At 34.1% G+C, this 16,985-nt stretch overlaps 4 protein-coding genes across 5 annotated transcripts; 3 read left to right on the top strand and 1 right to left on the bottom strand.

The window, feature by feature from the left end:
- The first annotated feature begins 1,028 nt into the window (after positions 1 to 1,028).
- Positions 1,029 to 2,140, top strand: LOC110723128 (probable xyloglucan endotransglucosylase/hydrolase protein 23). Its single transcript, XM_021902437.1, has one exon. It carries the CDS (start codon positions 1,097 to 1,099, stop codon positions 1,952 to 1,954), a length of 858 nt encoding a protein of 285 aa, XP_021758129.1. The 5' UTR covers positions 1,029 to 1,096; the 3' UTR covers positions 1,955 to 2,140.
- A 985-nt stretch (positions 2,141 to 3,125) lies between these two features.
- Positions 3,126 to 9,552, bottom strand: LOC110723124 (probable protein phosphatase 2C 22). 2 transcript variants are annotated; one of them, XM_021902432.1, is made up of 4 exons: positions 8,816 to 9,552; positions 6,425 to 6,622; positions 5,766 to 5,977; positions 3,126 to 4,079 (listed from the first exon to the last, which is right to left on the bottom strand). In XM_021902432.1, exons 1-4 carry the CDS (start codon positions 8,981 to 8,983, stop codon positions 3,515 to 3,517), a joined length of 1,143 nt encoding a protein of 380 aa, XP_021758124.1. In that variant the 5' UTR covers positions 8,984 to 9,552; the 3' UTR covers positions 3,126 to 3,514. The 2 variants fall into 2 exon arrangements, with proteins under 2 accessions (XP_021758124.1, XP_021758125.1); XM_021902433.1 differs by having other exon boundaries at positions 6,425 to 6,619; positions 8,816 to 9,549.
- A 1,277-nt stretch (positions 9,553 to 10,829) lies between these two features.
- On the top strand, positions 10,830 to 12,008 carry LOC110722969 (glutathione S-transferase T3-like). Its single transcript, XM_021902241.1, has one exon. The coding sequence runs from the start codon at positions 10,830 to 10,832 to the stop codon at positions 12,006 to 12,008; it is 1,179 nt and encodes a 392-aa protein (XP_021757933.1).
- Positions 12,009 to 12,570: 562 nt separating this feature from the next.
- On the top strand, positions 12,571 to 13,959 carry LOC110722968. The gene is made up of 2 exons (XM_021902240.1): positions 12,571 to 12,977; positions 13,092 to 13,959. Exons 1-2 carry the CDS (start codon positions 12,571 to 12,573, stop codon positions 13,957 to 13,959), a joined length of 1,275 nt encoding a protein of 424 aa, XP_021757932.1.
- The last annotated feature ends 3,026 nt before the right edge of the window (positions 13,960 to 16,985 follow it).

The following is a 16,985-nucleotide window of genomic DNA, read 5'->3' as shown; positions in this document are numbered from 1 at the left end:
ACCGGAACTGGACTTGAATCCGGTCCTTAAAAATCAATGATTCAGGTCCCAGTCCATTCATGTCTGGTCCAGTTTTGGACCGGTGTACAACCCTAATTGTGAGTATTACTCCCTCTGTTTTTAAATACTTGCTCCACTTTCTTTTTCCGACCGTTTTTAAATACTTGCTTCATTTCCTATTTTGGAAAGCTTTTATAATATTTAATTCATTTGTCATACTTGGTGGACCCAACATAATACTCCCTATCCACTTATTCTTCCACTACTTTTGCTTTTTACAATTTTTTATTTTCTAACTACCACACTACCTCCATATTTTATTACTTTTTGAATATTTCCTAAAACTCCGCTCATAGAGAAATGGAGCAAGTATTTAAAAATGGAGAGAGTAGCTTTTAACATCCCTATGCTTTTGTATTCATACCTACGGAGTACATGCAACTAGCTATACCAAATCTTATTGCTTTTTGCTCAGGCACATGAATATATGATGTTTTTTAATTTTCAAGTCTCTTTTATTTGATTTTTAATTTCCTAATGGCTAAGGTACTAGGGCTTGTTCACATTTTTGAAACTAAGTTGAATTGAATTGAACTGAATATTTTATAAGAGAAGAAAATTAGAAACTGAAATGAAATGAAGTGAACTGAAAATAATTAGATCTTATGTTGTTTTCTCATTTTGTTTTAATTAAAACATACTATCAATATTATTTTACTCATACTTTTTTTTATTTATTTAATGTAAAAAGCATTGAAATACCATGACGGTGAGCCAATAGTCATAGTAATGATGAAATCCATAATCATTTGTCTAAAAGGTCATACTTCTTTTTTGCATAATCCCGCGTCAAAAAAGAACAAATAATATAAAAATCATAAGTGTTTTATATATACACCTTAAAATCTGAATTAAACACGGTTTTTATGTTCATGTCATTTTCAATTGTCATCCACCAAATAACTCCAGCTGTTCCAACCACTATGCAAGAACCTTCCTAGCATTCATTCACTTACTATATATAATCTACTTCAAATTTAGAAAATATCAACCAACTCAAAAAAACATTACTAAGACACAAACACAAACACAAAATATGGCATCATCTACTCTTGTTTTAGCCACTCTTTTTCTAGCCACTTTTATTGCCACTTCTAGAGCTAACTTCAACAATGACTTTACCATTACTTGGGGAGATGGTAGAGGTAAGATCCTCGGCGATGGGGATGACTTCACCCTCTCCCTAGACAAATCCTCGGGTTCGGGTTTTCAGTCTAAAAACGAGTATCTTTTTGGTAAAATTGATATGCAGTTGAAACTCGTCTCTGGTAACTCTGCTGGTACTGTCACTGCTTACTATCTTTCGTCAATGGGAACTACCCACGACGAGATAGATTTTGAGTTTTTGGGAAATGTTAGTGGAGAGCCTTACACTCTCCATACCAATGTGTTTGCACAAGGGAAAGGTAACCGTGAAAAACAGTTCCACTTATGGTTCGATCCTACTAAGGATTTCCACACTTACTCGATCCTATGGAACCCTCAGAGGATTGTTTTCTCAGTTGATGGGATTCCTATTAGAGAACACAAGAACATGGAATCACAAGGAATCCCATTTCCTAAGAATCAACCAATGAGGATTTACTCTAGCTTGTGGAATGCTGATGATTGGGCTACACAAGGCGGTCGAGTCAAGACTGATTGGACTCAAGCCCCGTTTACTGCATCATACAGGAAGTTCAATGCTGATGCTTGTGTTTGGGCATCTGGTTCATCTTCGTGTGGGTCGGGTTCTTCGCCCTCATCGAGTTCGGATTGGCTGACTGAAGAGCTGGATTCAGCAAGCATGGAAAGGATGAAATGGGTGCAGAAGAATTACATGGTCTACAATTATTGTGCTGATGTTCAGAGGTTTCCTGAAGGTCTTCCTACTGAATGCACTGCTTCATCCTAAATGCATTTACACTAAAACAAAAAAAAAAGAGGGGTTATTTTGTTATTAAATTCTTTATTCTTGATTCTTTGTAGCAAATTAATGTACAATCAAAAGTTCATATTGTAGAATTGATTTTCAATTTGTGTTCTTTTTCTTCTGAAAGTGTCAACAATTAAGTCAGAAATTACACCATTTACAACATCACTAGTAACTATATAAGAATCACTATCAAAGTGAAATTTTAATAACCTCTGTTTAATTGTGCAACAAGCCAACAACTGAACACCTTATTTCCCCTCATGTCCTAAAAAATAAGTTCATATAAAGTTTAGATAAAGATTAATAAGTTTAGATTAGTTTAGAAAAATTTAGATAAGTTATAATAATGATCAATACAGGTATCCTAAATTTAACATACAACGAAATAAGATCAAATTTATTTAAATATGTTATAAGTGAAAACTATGTGAATAAAGCTTGAATTACTTTTTAGCTCGTATTTAATATATTATTAAACTAATCTAAAAATAATTGTCACATTATCTCATCGCATGTCTTATTAGACAAAAGTATTTCCTTAAAAGTAAATAGATAAAGGGTTGGGCTATGTCCCAAAAAACTGTAGTATAAAGATTCAATTTAGGTCGGGTCAACTCACAAAATAGCTCAACAAATTGGGCTGTGCATCACCATACTAAGTAAATCTGGCTAGTTATTTAGAGGCTGGGGAAGCCTAACTTATCCACAAATGTTGCCAATACAAATGGTAAGATCAATTGGGTACTGACTACTGAACACTGGACGAACCCGGAAAACAAAATTAGCAATGAAGCTCGTCGCATCATCAATACAACAGCATAGTGTACAATGACATTCATCGCCTCTCTTCTGATACAAAAGAGATGCTTGGTCACTCGGTAAACACTAGCATATATACATCGTACATAGTAGTATATACATAGTGAGGATGAACTAACACCTTTCCCCGGTTGATATGCTACGAGTTTATTTTGTGTTCTTAAAAGCAGCATTTAATTTTCTTCCAAAAGAAAAACCAATACCAAACAGCATTTTATATAAGCATAAAATAAATTCATAGAACTGTTACATGCTGGTTATTGCGAAACAAACATATATTATATCAGCAAAAATAATGAGCTTAACAAATGTTGTATAAGCAACAAAACCATAGAAGTATTTGTACCACAATTTGTAGTACGAGGAAAATCTTGTATTAAGAATCATGAGGGAGCTCAAAGAATATGGCTTCATCCCCCCTACAAGTCGTGTTCGGTGAATTATGAAGCATAAAGCATCCTTCATATAGCAAACCAACATTGCCAAACTACTAACTACAAAAATTTAACCTTACAACGAGGTGAGATACTAAACTCATTGCCTAAACTATAAATCAGCCATAAAACTAGAGTAGAACAGGAATGAAAATGTCAACTTACTGCCGCATATGGTACAGTTGGACAATCACCTCGATGACTTCTCCGATCTCAACAGGACTAACTACGAAGCTACGATAATATGAATCTGAAAGGAACTAACTATTCGTCGTCACCATCTTAGCTAAATTTCCAAACCATCCAAAAAGCTCTGCAACTCTCGCAACCCTTCAGCGGAAATGCTCCTTTGGACCCTAGGCCTTGGAGCAATCAAGTTCGGGGGCGGCTCGGGCCGAAAACAAACTACAACAACAGAAAGATTATCCCCACTTTTCCTCTTCAAAGCCTCATCAACAAGATCCTTGCTGCACATCACAGGGTCATTGTGCTCTTGAAGTCTTCGCCGAGCAAAATCAATAGCATTCTGGCTTCTAAAAACATCCCACAGTCCATCACATCCTATGATAAGGAACTCATCCTCTAGAGTCAACTCAATTGTCATAAGCTCAGGCTCAGCAGTTAAGGGTCCACCATCACCACCCTTTAATCCTTCCATATGCCAGTCTCCGAGAGCACGGGCAACATTGAGTTGGCCGTTCAGGTAGCCATCATCAACATAGCCTCCACATGCTTCAATTCGCTTCAGCTCCCGAGAGCAGTGCGGTTTATGATCCCTTGACATTTCAACTGCTTTGCCCCTCCGGCATAATACAGCTCGACAATCACCAGCATTAGCCACAACCAACGACCTGTGGTAAATAAAAAAATGTGTTCCACATTCAGACATCTCATGTATAAAAAAAAAATACCAAATACTCCAAAAAATGCAAAGATATAGTTTTGAACTTAAAGTCACTTAGATAAGGCTTTTGTCAGAACAAAAGAGCTACCAACATTTAAAACCCCCTCAATAGTAATACTCCCTCCATCCTAAAATATCTTTGCATTTTAGCTATTTGCAATGTCCCATGATAAACTTCACCATAATTTCTGGGTTAAAAGTGACAACTGAAATATTATTCTATAACCTCCTCTCTCCAACTTATCAGCCCTTTCACTCTCCATCCCAACATTACACTTATTATTTTGGTATCTATCCAATTCCCTTTTCAGTTACTCTATATCGTCATGCCAAACTAAGGGTAACTTTCAACAAGATCCTTTTATTCTTCTTAGAATTTAAAAACCAACTCGAATATCATGGGCTTTTGAGTCTCCAATTAGCCAACTGGGTAAAAAGGAGGACCCTCATTTTTAAAAAATGGCAACATAAGAGAATTCTTTGCCAATAACTACTCTAGTCATTAATGACAATAACGGGTGTTTAATGGTACTCTTTAACCTTGTGTTTGTAAATTAGTTTACCAACATGAAGTCTAAAAATACCATTTTGTTGGTACCTTTAAGCCTCATGTCGTAATATTTTTACCAACATGAGGTCTACTCTAAAAGTACTAACGTGCACTTGTTATTGTCATTAATGACAAGAGCGGTTATTGATTTAAAAACCCTCGACAACATAAACACATTTCATGCAACTAATTCCAAATGAGTTATGAGCCCATAACAAGACAGATTTAGTATTTTGTTGCTCATCAGCTACAATCGCTAAACCTTTTTTTTTCATTCTGATTACTGCGCTCATTTTTATGGAATATTTTTGTACCCTTAATGGAAGGGGCTGTAAATTACCTTCCATCACTACCAAATGTAATCTCTCTCCTCATATCAGATGAAAAGAGGACGTTAAAATCTTAAAGCCCAAATTAAAGATCCAATAAGTTGTTCTCAACCTTAAGTATTATCCTGATAGTCCTAATACTTTACATCTCAAATCCAATCCAATCCTATCATATCAACAACTCCATTGATTTTCTCTCCAACAACTCATCGACAACATTTTAAACTACCTTCTACCAAACCCAAATAAAATACTTTGATGACAGGAATTAAGGCTCTTAAAATATTCATATTACTCCAAACATTTAGTGATATAAATATTTCCTATAAAAGGCTAGCATAGAATATAGATTACATGAAACAAAACCAAAACAATAAAGAAAATGGGTCCACATATCACTCAGAGTTGCATACAATACCCTCAGGCTACTTAATAATCTTTAAATACCTAAGTAAACACTCAAGGCCAGGTAATATAACTGCAGCCAAAGTTGCCATATAAAGGAGTGCTGTGACAGGCAAACAAGGGTTGGCTACATACACAACTTGCTCACCAATATAAAAAGGCAGATGGAAACTCAAACACAGTTAACAATCCAGTAGGCAGTAGCCTACTAATATCACATCCATAAACAGCAAAAGAAGGGCAATCAGAATGCCAGATGAAAAATAGAAAATTTTCAGCCAGTGATAAGCCAAATATATGCTGACAGAGGATATAATTGCTGAGTAGTGAAACAAATAGAAAGACCAACCTGCCAACAACAAGAGCTGCCAATGCAGTTGTACCAGAGGCAAGCCCTGAATCCAATGTGCATGCTTCAGCAAAGGCATTGTCAGTCTGCAAAAATGCTGAGCTGATGACCCTTTCCATTTCACCGGGAAATTCTGTGTCCTCAAAAATGAACCGAGGCAGATGACAACAGGCAAAATCAGCAGCATGCTTGCCCCCATGACCATCAAAAACCTGTATGTTGAGATTTAGTTAAAAAAAAACATCATTATATATATATATATATAAATTTATAAAATTAAAAATAAAAAAAAATAAAAAAGCCATCAAGCCATACCACTCCAAAGTCCAAACTTATAAGTAACACCAGTACACACAATAAATAAATAATTAAATAAAATAAAAACTCACAGCCCACTCCAAACTTATAAGTAGCACCAGTACACACGATAAATAAATAATTAAATAAAATAAAAACTCACAGCTCTGCATCCTGCTACAAGATAGTCAACAACGGAAAAAGTAGACGTCTAGGATAATTACAATATAAACTATAGCATTGTCCTACAAACAATGGACGTCTAGGATCAACTTTCCTGCACCACAGAATCTAGGTTTGGAGGAAGGAAATACATCACATGTAATTCAAACACAAAAGAAGACAAGTAGTTGGATATGTACCCCATAAAAGGCATTTGGCCCTTCTCCAATATGCTGTAGCCCATAATGAAGCATAAAATCATCAAGACATACATACACATCCTCCATGTTTGAACGAAATCCAATATCTGTCCATGCTCCAGAACGAACAATGGGGAGGAACTCAGACTCACAATCACCAATCAAGGGCTCAACAGGAATGTCTGGCATTTTCACCTGCTAAATTTCTAATTAGAAACTTTCAACCACATAGAATAATACGCAAAAGAAAAATACAATCTTGTGAAAAATCAAAGAAAAATTAAACATGACAGAATAATTGAAAAAGTTTGCCTGCTTCAGCACCACCCGTCCACCCAAAAAAAAAAAACGGAAATTAAAATGTTGTATTCGTTGTGCATTATTGCCGAACAAAACATAAAGTTAGGGAAAATCAATCTGACAGAACCCATTGTGATTGAAATGAGTCAAGTGCAAAAACCTATAACACCTAAAGAGACCATACAACATAAACAAATAGCCAAGAGCATGAGCTACTTATGACACCAAAAGAGAGTGTATACCATATAAAAATAATAAGTAGAAATGAGCATAGGCATCAAAATTGCTCCTGTCTCACCTATTCTTAAGAGCTCAACATTCAATAGCAAAATACCCACATAAAACAATATCTACAGTCAAATTGGAACCAATAAAACATAGAATAATTCCATATATTTCTACCTTAAAAATTTATCCAAGGATTATGAGCATATTTTTTTGCTCCAAAACCATTCCATCAATCTTATGATTCAAAAAGGCCAGACCATCAATCCCTCATCCCTATGATCAACAGCCCATAGTCACAGAAAAATAAGTGCCTGAAAATACGAACTAAATTACCTAAACACTAACAGACCGTCCAATTGATGCATTCTGCCCTATTTACATAATTTCTTAGTGTTCATTATTTTTATATATTTGGCAAAGAGTACGCAATAGCGTGGTCCAACATACATATGCTTAATGTGTACGACTAACATTAGGCCTTAGATTGGCAGTGTGACAAAGAACCAGGCCCTGAGCCTTGACATGCACAGCCTGTTGTTATCCAACATAACATATGCACATCTAGGCAGCAAGTCTACATAATAGCTTCAACTCCCTTTAAAATGACTTCCTCACAACGTAACTCAGCCAATAAGCCTAAAAACTGAAATGATGACACCAAAAAAATACTCACAGGCTAACACCAGTAATGTATAGCCTATGAGATACCCTTATATTCATTGATCTTGTACCCTAATTTCCAAAAATGAGGGATTAATAACAGCAGTCTAAAAATCATGATGAGCCCAACAGAGGATTACAAAACAGGTAAACTAAACTTGCTGTAAAAAAGGTAGGACAATTTTGAAAGACTACTGGATTACAAAACAGATAAAATAAACTTGCTGTGCACAGAAGACTAGCATATGGAATCAATCTAATACTGAAACAACTAACTTATTTTATTCCCATGGCTAGACTAAAGCTACAACACCTAGATCCGTGGAATCAATAATGATTTTAAATAAAAAGACACTTGAAACCCTAGAACCGTGGAACCAGTTGTTTAACTAAATGAACACAAACAGGCAGCCAGAACCCAATATTTAAGAGTCAAGTTTCATGCTGGAGCTAGTCTAAGAACCACATGCTACAGGGGAAAGAAGTTGACAAGAGTATGCCCAGTGTAATGCACAAGAACAGTCATTCAATCTCAGTTCGATTATCATAAATAACTCTTCCAATTAATGCATTATAAGACTTGTATTGGATATAATCTGCATTGGGTGTTCTCACTAAATGTCTACATAAATCCAAACACTATGTAGAGAGATAGGGAGTAGTTCATTTATGAATCAATTCCACAATCATTAACTTGTCGAATCCCAAATTATGAATTACGGTCTCTATTATAATGCTTAACTTGCATCAACCAAACCAATCCAACCTAACATGAGATCCAAAATCGTCCCTTCTTTTCAAATACTACAACCCATCCCCTACATGATCACTCTTAAAATTCATGTTACTCAAATCTAAAGAGGCAACAAGCCAATTACTCTCAAATTCCCAAAATACTTGAATTTAAAGAAGCAACAAGCCAATTACTCTAAAAAATCCATTTAACTTGCATCTAAAGAAGCAACAAGCCAAATTATTCGACTTTTCGCTTGCATCAAGTAAGATTAGTCCACAATTCTCCTACTATATTCAATTTTCAGCATACAACAATATTGTACAAACATAATTTCATCAAATCAGTCAAAAATAAAATCTAACAAATCTTGAATAAAAACCTAATAACCAAAACTTAAATTTCATAATACATAACATAAAGCTAAATCATCTAAAGAATACTAAAATTCCCTAAATTGATAAGCTTACAAGAGAAGGGTGTCGCAAAAGCGTCTTCTTTCGCAACGCCGAAGATCGAGTAGCACTGAAGCATTGCCGATACGCAGCTGCAAGAGGCTTCGGCGGCAAACCCTCGCTTGAGCTGCCATTTTCACCACAACCATTAACCTTGTTAAATTCCTCCATTTGACATACCATCACACATTCTCCAATTTTCTCTAAAACGAAATCAACAACAAACCCTAACCCTAGCTTCTTCAATCCCCAATTATATAACTTCTCCTTCAATTAAAACTCAAATTCAATTCAATTCAACACTCAAAGATCACGCCTTTCTCAAATTCTTGGAACAATTTATGAAGGTAATGCTTCAATTTTGCTAGATCTAAACCCTAATTTTACAAGACGTCGTAAAAATCAGATGGAAACCCTAAATGTGAAATTTTGGCAAATAAATCAAATTAAAGTAAATAGCATAATTCGGGGGAGATTGAATTGAATTGGGATTGGATTAAATTTATGGTATGATTCTGTGAACGAAATCAAAGATTTGAAATTTTAGGGAAGTTTTGGGGAATACGTGTCTATTAAAGGAACGGTGTTAAATTCGTGTAAAGGGTTTTAAGGGTGAGGATTTTTTGGGGTTTTTTTAATTGAAAAAGATAAGGTTAATCTCAATACAAAATCTATGAAAAAATGTCGGTTTATCCATGCAATCATAGATGCATTGTCATTAATTTACTTACGTTTTAAGTATGATGATCCAAAAAATCTTGATCAATATCAAGAACTTTGTACATGGAGTACATGAGTTTAAGAGTAATTTAATTTATAATATTTCGTACGGTATTTTTTGGATTGTATGTGAATGGATACAATGTATGAGTTTTTATAAATTTGTAAATATATTTTGAAAGTAATTGTAATATGATAATTTGACAAGTACCTTATGTAGATGTAATCATGGTTTAGGAGATAAACACAGACCCTTAATTTATTTTCATCTCATATGTGATTATGATTTAAGAGGTTTAAAATACAATTCATTTTCTTTTAAAGTAATTGGTCATAATACTTTGCATTAGAGCACTCCCGGCAGTGAGGAAAAAAGCCCTCACGAGTAAAAATAAAGGTGTAAAAAAAATACCCGAGCATTACGTTAGTGAAGGAAAAAACCCTCACCGTTGAGAGCTATGGAAAATGCACAAGAGTTGAGGGGAAATACTCGTGAACAGTAACCGGTGGGCCCCACATGTACACGCTGCTTTCCCTTTTTTTTCCTTTCTGGCTTGCAAAACGACGTCGTTGCCTTAAAGAAGGGCGAAACGACGCCGTTTTGAGGGGCAAAAAGGGAAAAAAAATAAGGGGGCAGCTGGCCTGACGCGCGTCAGACCCAGCCAATGGGGATGCGACACGCGTCAGGCTTTGTCCTTCCAACCAATCAGATTTTTTTGCTTTTATTACAACGGTTATATTTTTGTAAGGTAAATATAACCGTTGTAATTATAAAAAAAAAAAAAAACAAAATTCACCAACGGATAGATTTTTTTTTTTTCTCTATAAATAGACATGCATTTTGATATATTTTGATATACTTTCAAAAAACCCATAAATACTACAAATTTCCTTCTTTTCCCAATTTCTTTGAGTTATTTTCATCATTTTTATTATTATTATTATTCGTAAAAAAAAACCCTCAGTTATTATTTAGTATTATTATTATTATTATTATTATTATTATTATTATTATTATTATTATTATAATTATTATTATTATTACTAGTAGTAGTAGTAGTAGTGTTAATTTAAAAAAAGTAGTAGTTTTATTGGTATTCTTATAATTATTATTATTATTATTATTATTATTATTATTATTATTATTAATTTCTTTATTATTATTTCTGTTAAATTATTAATCCTTGAAAAAAATCGTATTATTATATTGTCAAAAAAAAGTAGTAGTATTATTATTGTTGTTGTTGTTGTTATTATTATTATTATTATTATTATTATTATTATTATTATTATTATTATTATTTTGCTAATGGATCCTAACAACCCAGATTTTTCTAATTATTTTTCTGATTTGGGTGATGATTTTGTCACTAACCCTCGATTTCAAACCTTCCTTCAACGAATAGCTACTCAATATCCACCGCAACAAACACCTCCTCAATTTCCACCACAACAAACACCTCCTCAATTTCCACCACCACATTCACCTCCTGTTTATCAAGGGAGCAATTCTCAATATGAAGATGAAATGGAAGAAAGTGTTCCAGATACTCCACAATACCCTCCACCTCCTCCAAGAGTGTCTGTCAATCAAAACCAACCACTTACAAAAGGGAGTCGAATGTGGTCTGTTGCGGAGGATGAAACTCTTATTGGTTTGTATCTGCAATTCAGTGAAGATGCAATTGTTGGTACAAACCAAAAAGCATCTGTGCTTTGGAGAAAAATTTCAGCGGCATATGATGAAGCGCAGGCTGAGAAACCTCACATTCTACCACCAAGACCTTTGAGGAGTTTGGAAAGTCGTTGGAGAAGGATGGCAGCTGATTTAATACAATGGAGTAGCTGCTATGACGAAGCAGGAAGGGTTACAGGAAGTGGCTACAACGAAGCAGATCGAATTAATAACGCCAGTAAGTTATTCTATGCTTCCTCCAAGCCTACTCAACATAATTTTAATTGTCACCATGGTTGGGAAATGGTTAAAAATGACCCAAAGTGGAGGACAAAACTTAGGTGGGCGTTGTCAAGAGAGGAAAGATTAGCTGTAGGTGATGCCGTCGAAGATGATAGTAGTGGCAGTGATAAGCGATGTAGAACCGTAGAGGAAGGTGATACACCATCCACGGGTTTCTGTTCTGGAGGTCTTCCTCGACCCGATGGTGTTAAAAAGGCAAAGGCCAAGCGTAATAAGGGAAAAGAAGTGGCTTCTGATTCTTCAACCATTGGTGAGCAAATGAAGCAGAATAATGCCTGTAGGGAAACAGAGGCACAAATACGGTTGAAGAAGTTGGATTTTGACATGGAAAGGGAGAGGAGGAAACAAAAACAAGTCGAAATTCAACAAAAACAAGTTGACATACAAGAGAGAAGGCTGAACTATGAAATGCTGCAAGATCTACTTTCAAAGGGTACTGATCTAACTCCCGATGAAGAGGCCTACAAGGAGGAATTACGTGCAATGCTATATGGTAGAAGGCACGTGTGACTTGGAGATGCAATGTGTTGGCTTATGTTTTATTTAGTTAATGTTAACTTTATGTTTTATTCAGTTAATTTAATGTACTAGTGTTTATTTAGTTTATGTTAAATTTATGTTTATTTAATGTTAAATTTATTATTAATATTCAGTCAATTCACGTGTTTTCTTAGTAATTTGAAATTGATAAAGCTGATATCTGATAAAGATACAATCTGACACGCGTCACATGTCACCTCTGCTCAAACATCAATAACACTGCACAATCACATGCTAAAGTAATGCAGTGAATTGTCACCTCTGCTCAAACATCAATAACACTGCACAATCACATGCTAAAGTAATGCAGTGAATTGTCACCTCTGCTCAAACATCAATAACACTACACAATCACATGCTAAAATAATGCATTGAATTGTCACCTCGAGTCACATGCAATTTCATTTCCACTTTAACTCACATGCAAACTTACCACTACCATCCAATAATGACTTTCACATTTTCTATATATACCTGTGTTATTATAAACGGAAACAATCCCAAACACACCAACTACCTAACCAAAATAAAAATGTCTTTCATTTCTTCCACCTCAAGCTCCTCTTCTGATGATTTCTCCAAAAATCATGAATTTGATTGCTTAGTTGATGAGTATGTAGCAAATCACCTACCTCATAGATTACTTCCTCCAGACCAACCACAAGAACCTCAACTAAATAATGAAACTGAACTATCAACGGAGCCCAAAAGGGATAGGGAAAGAGAAAAAGGGCATGTGCAACTATACAACGATTATTTCGCGAATAATCCAGTGTATAACGACAACCAATTCCGACGTAGATTCCGTATGCAACGGTCATTGTTCTGCCGCATTATGAGCAAAGTGGTTGAGGGGGATCAATTCTTCCAGCAACGTCGAAATGCAGCTGGGAAGCTTGGTTTATCACCGTTGCAGAAATGCACCGCTGCAATAAGAATGTTAGTGTATGGCGTAGCCGCAGACGCTGTGGATGAATATTTACGTCTCGGCCAAACAACCTCTAGGCAGGCATAGCAACATTTCTGTCAAGGGGTTATTTCACAATTTGAAAGTGAATATCTACGAAAACCTACAGATGAAGATTTAAGGAGAATCCTTCATCAAAATGATCTGCGTGGTTTTCCAGGGATGATTGGTAGTATAGACTGCATGCATTGGGAGTGGAAGAATTGTCCTACTGCTTGGAAGGCACAATATGCTGGTCGTAGCAAGAGTGCAACTCTCATTCTTGAAGCTGTTGCTGATCAGGATCTATGGATTTGGCATGCGTTCTTTGGAATGCCTGGGTCATGTAACGATTTGAATGTCCTTTACCGTTCACCGGTATTTGATGATGTTTTACAAGGTCATGCACCACCCATAAATTTTACGGTTAATGGACATCAATATGAGTTGGGCTACTACTTGGCCGATGGGATTTACCCGAGATGGCCAACTTTTATACAGGGTATAACACATCCTCATGTTAGAAAAGACAAGTTGTTTGCTGATCAACAAGTAGCAGTTCGGAAAGACGTCGAACGGGCTTTCGGAGTTTTACAAGCTAGGTTCGCTATACTACGACAACCAGCACTTGCATACGACGAAGATATTCTCTGTGATATTATGAAAGCCTGTATAATAATGCACAACATGATCGTCGAGGATGAACGACACAACTACGCACGTGCAGATGTTTTGAGACGATACTACGAAGAAGATCGACCACAACGTACGGTGAGGCGGGCAGACCCGAGCACAAGTGCCACGGTGTTTAACAACGAGCCATTTGAATTCAACGTCGGGCGACCACCCAACATTGATTTCAACACGTATTTGGAGAGAAGGATTTCCCTTCGTGATAGAGAAATTCATTCATCTCTGAAACAAGATTTAGTGGAGCACATATGGCAGAACTTTCGTCATAATGCGGTTGAATAAATAATTTTTTAGTTTGTTATTTGTAACCGTATCGTTATTTATGTTTTAATACTCGTGTTTGTATTTTATTTTAGTAGAACCACTTTTATCTAGTTCGTAATTGTACCGTTATTTAACATCCCATGTGTTTGTATTACCGTTATTGAAGTTCCCATGTGACTATTTAATGTGTTCATTACAAAAATGTGCTACTAATTCAAATGTTAAATTATAAATAAAACGTAATTGAAAAAAAAAAAATTATTAATTATAATTAAAACGTAATTGACAAATAAATAACAATCTTATTAAGTTATAATTGAAACGTAATTGAAAAATAAATATAAAAATTATAAATTTTTATTATATTATTTTTAAACGTAATTGAAAAGTAAATATAAAACTTATAAATTGTTATTAAATTATACATTTTTATTAAATTATTTTTAAACGTAATTAAAAAATAAATTATTTTCACATATTTTAATTGTATTGGAAAATTAAATATGTAGTATAAACATTATTTCAAAATAAAGATAAAATAAAAAGATGATGTGTATTATGGTGGGGTATAGTAAATAGTGGAGGAAAAAGTGATGAGAGGTTTTTTTTTCTCCTCATTGATGTAGTGAAAAAAACATTTGATGAAAGAAATTGTATGGGAGGAGTGAGAAAGTGGGTAGAGAGAGATTGAGAGGTTTTTTTTTTCCTCAATGCTGATAGTGGTCTAAGTTACTATCTATATATAAAGTTAATAGAACCCGTTTTTTTTTTAATGGAAATGATCACGTCCTCAACATAAGTCTTTGAGAAATGGCCTGATTTGAAGTTTTACCTTATTATTTGATAGATGTTACAAGGTAATTTTTTTTTTTTTAACATATAAATTGTTAAACACGATCAAAGTTAATTTTTACATCAAATGAGCCACAAGGGCGGATGATGAAAAAAATGAATAGCTAGTAGTTAGAACAATAAGGAATGTGTTTCAAAAAAGAACAATAAGGAATGAATATGTGTATATTTAAGATTTAATTGTTGATTGCAATCCATTTCAAAATTTACCAAGCTTGAATGTATATATAATTAGGTACTCAACCTTTCTCATTTTGTTATCCTTGTCATTTTGTCAATACTACTCTGTATATATCTTTAATTTAATATTTCTTATACGAGTCATCGAAATCAAGCCACCAAATTTGAAGGTTCAGGGTGCATTCTATTCACCTGATTTTTACTTATATGGACTTATCCTTATTAACCCCTTGGAGTTTATTTCAGTTATAAATTAAACTTTAGTAGCCCTGATTAACCCTTATTACAACTTATCTGAATTTATTTTCCTGAACTTATTAACTCTTATCTAAATTTATTAACCCTTATCTGAACTTATCAAAACTTATTAACCCTGAAATAAGTGGAAATAAGGCGAACATAACATGACCTCAGGTTAAGACTCCTTTGGTCATGTTGATGTACATCTAGTGGCTAATGATTTATATTACTGGTACATAACATTCAGAATATGTTGATGGAAGAATTATATAAATAAATTTATGAAAACGTAATTTTAATTTCACTTATTTTCTTTTTATTTTTCACCGCTAAACACATTAAAATATTTTTTTTTCGATAACCAACCAGAACATCAAAATTCAAATTAATCCAAAGATTCATTAAGAAAACATTGAATCTTAATTTTTAAGCCGTTTAATTTAATATCGACTATTCCATCATACAAAACTAAAACTTATGAACCTTCCATTTTTCTTTACAATGACAAAGACATGCCCAAATATCGTGGAGGTTTAAAGCATTATTCACACTATTGCATATATTATACGCAATCCAAGTTCATTACGTTTTCATCAAACAAAGGAATTAAAGTTCATTACGTTACACCTTTATGTTAGAATTAGAACTTTATAACAAAGGACAAAGCAATCCTCTACTTTGGAAGCAGTTGATTGACGGTAAACTAACTAATAAAGAAGAAAAATTGAAACTTCTTCTAGAAAAGTAATCAAGTTAATTGCATTTGCTTCTTCCTTTGTTAATTGGCTCAATAAGTAAGTATAAACCAAGAAGATGGGTGTTTAATGCAAAGAAGTTCCAAAATTGTTGGGCCACATTTGGGAATTGACCATTACACAAGTTTTGTCATTGAATTTTAATTAAAGAATATGCTCAACATGAGCCCCTTGATTTATAGTAGGAGTGAACATGGTTTGGTGTGGTGCGGTTTGAGTCCAAACCAAGCCAAATCGTAAAATACAGTTTGGTAAATTTTTCAAACCAAACCAAACTATATTAGTATTGAAATCAAACCAAATCAAACCGTAATAATACGGTTTGGTGCGGTTTGGTTTGCGGTTTATGATGAGATGATATTTTTTTTCCAAAATTTGTCAAATAATACTTCACTAATTTATAATAATGTTTAAATAAGTAACCCAAACGGATTAAATTGTACTACAAAGTTACAATAAAAAATATCAAGTGCTAACACATAATAAAAATAATACATAACAATAAAAGATATTCATATGAGTACTACATTATAGTCATTAATTATAGAGTATTGACTTTATAGTTTTTATCTATTTTTCATGGTTTTTTTTATTTATTCTTTAAATTTTTTTCTATAATATAAAAAAAATATTATTGAAAAATTATACTTATTGGTTTACGGTTTGGTTTGGTTTATAATTTTTGCAAAACCAAACCAAACCATAAACCATATTTACAAAAAAAATTGAGACCAAACCGTAATTTTATAAACCGTAAACTAAACCAAACCGCTAAAATACGGTTTGGTCTGGTTTGGTTACGGTCCAGACCAAACTGTGTACATCCCTAATTTATAGTACAATGAATCCAAACGACCATAACTAGCTAAGGGATGTTAATGAGCCGAGACAATTAGACTAATTGACTAAGGTTGAGGTAGCTTGGACTCTCATAACACTTCATTTAAATTCGAGCGGAGTCTTTAAAGCTTAAATTCTCATGTCTAACACATCTAAAAGCTTGCATTATAACCACTG

The sequence above is a fragment of the Chenopodium quinoa genome, unplaced genomic scaffold (genome assembly GCF_001683475.1).
Source record: "Chenopodium quinoa cultivar QQ74 unplaced genomic scaffold, ASM168347v1, whole genome shotgun sequence".
Lineage (NCBI taxonomy): Eukaryota > Viridiplantae > Streptophyta > Magnoliopsida > Caryophyllales > Amaranthaceae > Chenopodium > Chenopodium quinoa.
The sequence above is the reverse complement of the archived record's forward strand: the minus strand, read 5'-3'. Positions and strand labels throughout refer to the sequence as shown.

Bases quoted from the DNA above. Each gene is read 5' to 3' on its own strand.
- LOC110723128 (XM_021902437.1), top strand. From the start codon at position 1,097: ATGGCATCATCTACTCTTGTTTTAGCCACTCTTTTTCTAGCCACTTTT.
- LOC110723124 (XM_021902432.1), bottom strand. From the start codon at position 8,983: ATGGTATGTCAAATGGAGGAATTTAACAAGGTTAATGGTTGTGGTGAA. The intron at 6,623-8,815 runs GTAAGCTTATCA...TTAGAAATTTAG, and splicing joins TTTTGCGACACCCTTCTCTT to CAGGTGAAAATGCCAGACAT. The intron at 5,978-6,424 runs GTACATATCCAA...CTCAACATACAG, and splicing joins GGCCAAATGCCTTTTATGGG to GTTTTTGATGGTCATGGGGG.
- LOC110722969 (XM_021902241.1), top strand. From the start codon at position 10,830: ATGGATCCTAACAACCCAGATTTTTCTAATTATTTTTCTGATTTGGGT.
- LOC110722968 (XM_021902240.1), top strand. From the start codon at position 12,571: ATGTCTTTCATTTCTTCCACCTCAAGCTCCTCTTCTGATGATTTCTCC. The intron at 12,978-13,091 runs GTTAGTGTATGG...ACAATTTGAAAG, and splicing joins TGCACCGCTGCAATAAGAAT to TGAATATCTACGAAAACCTA.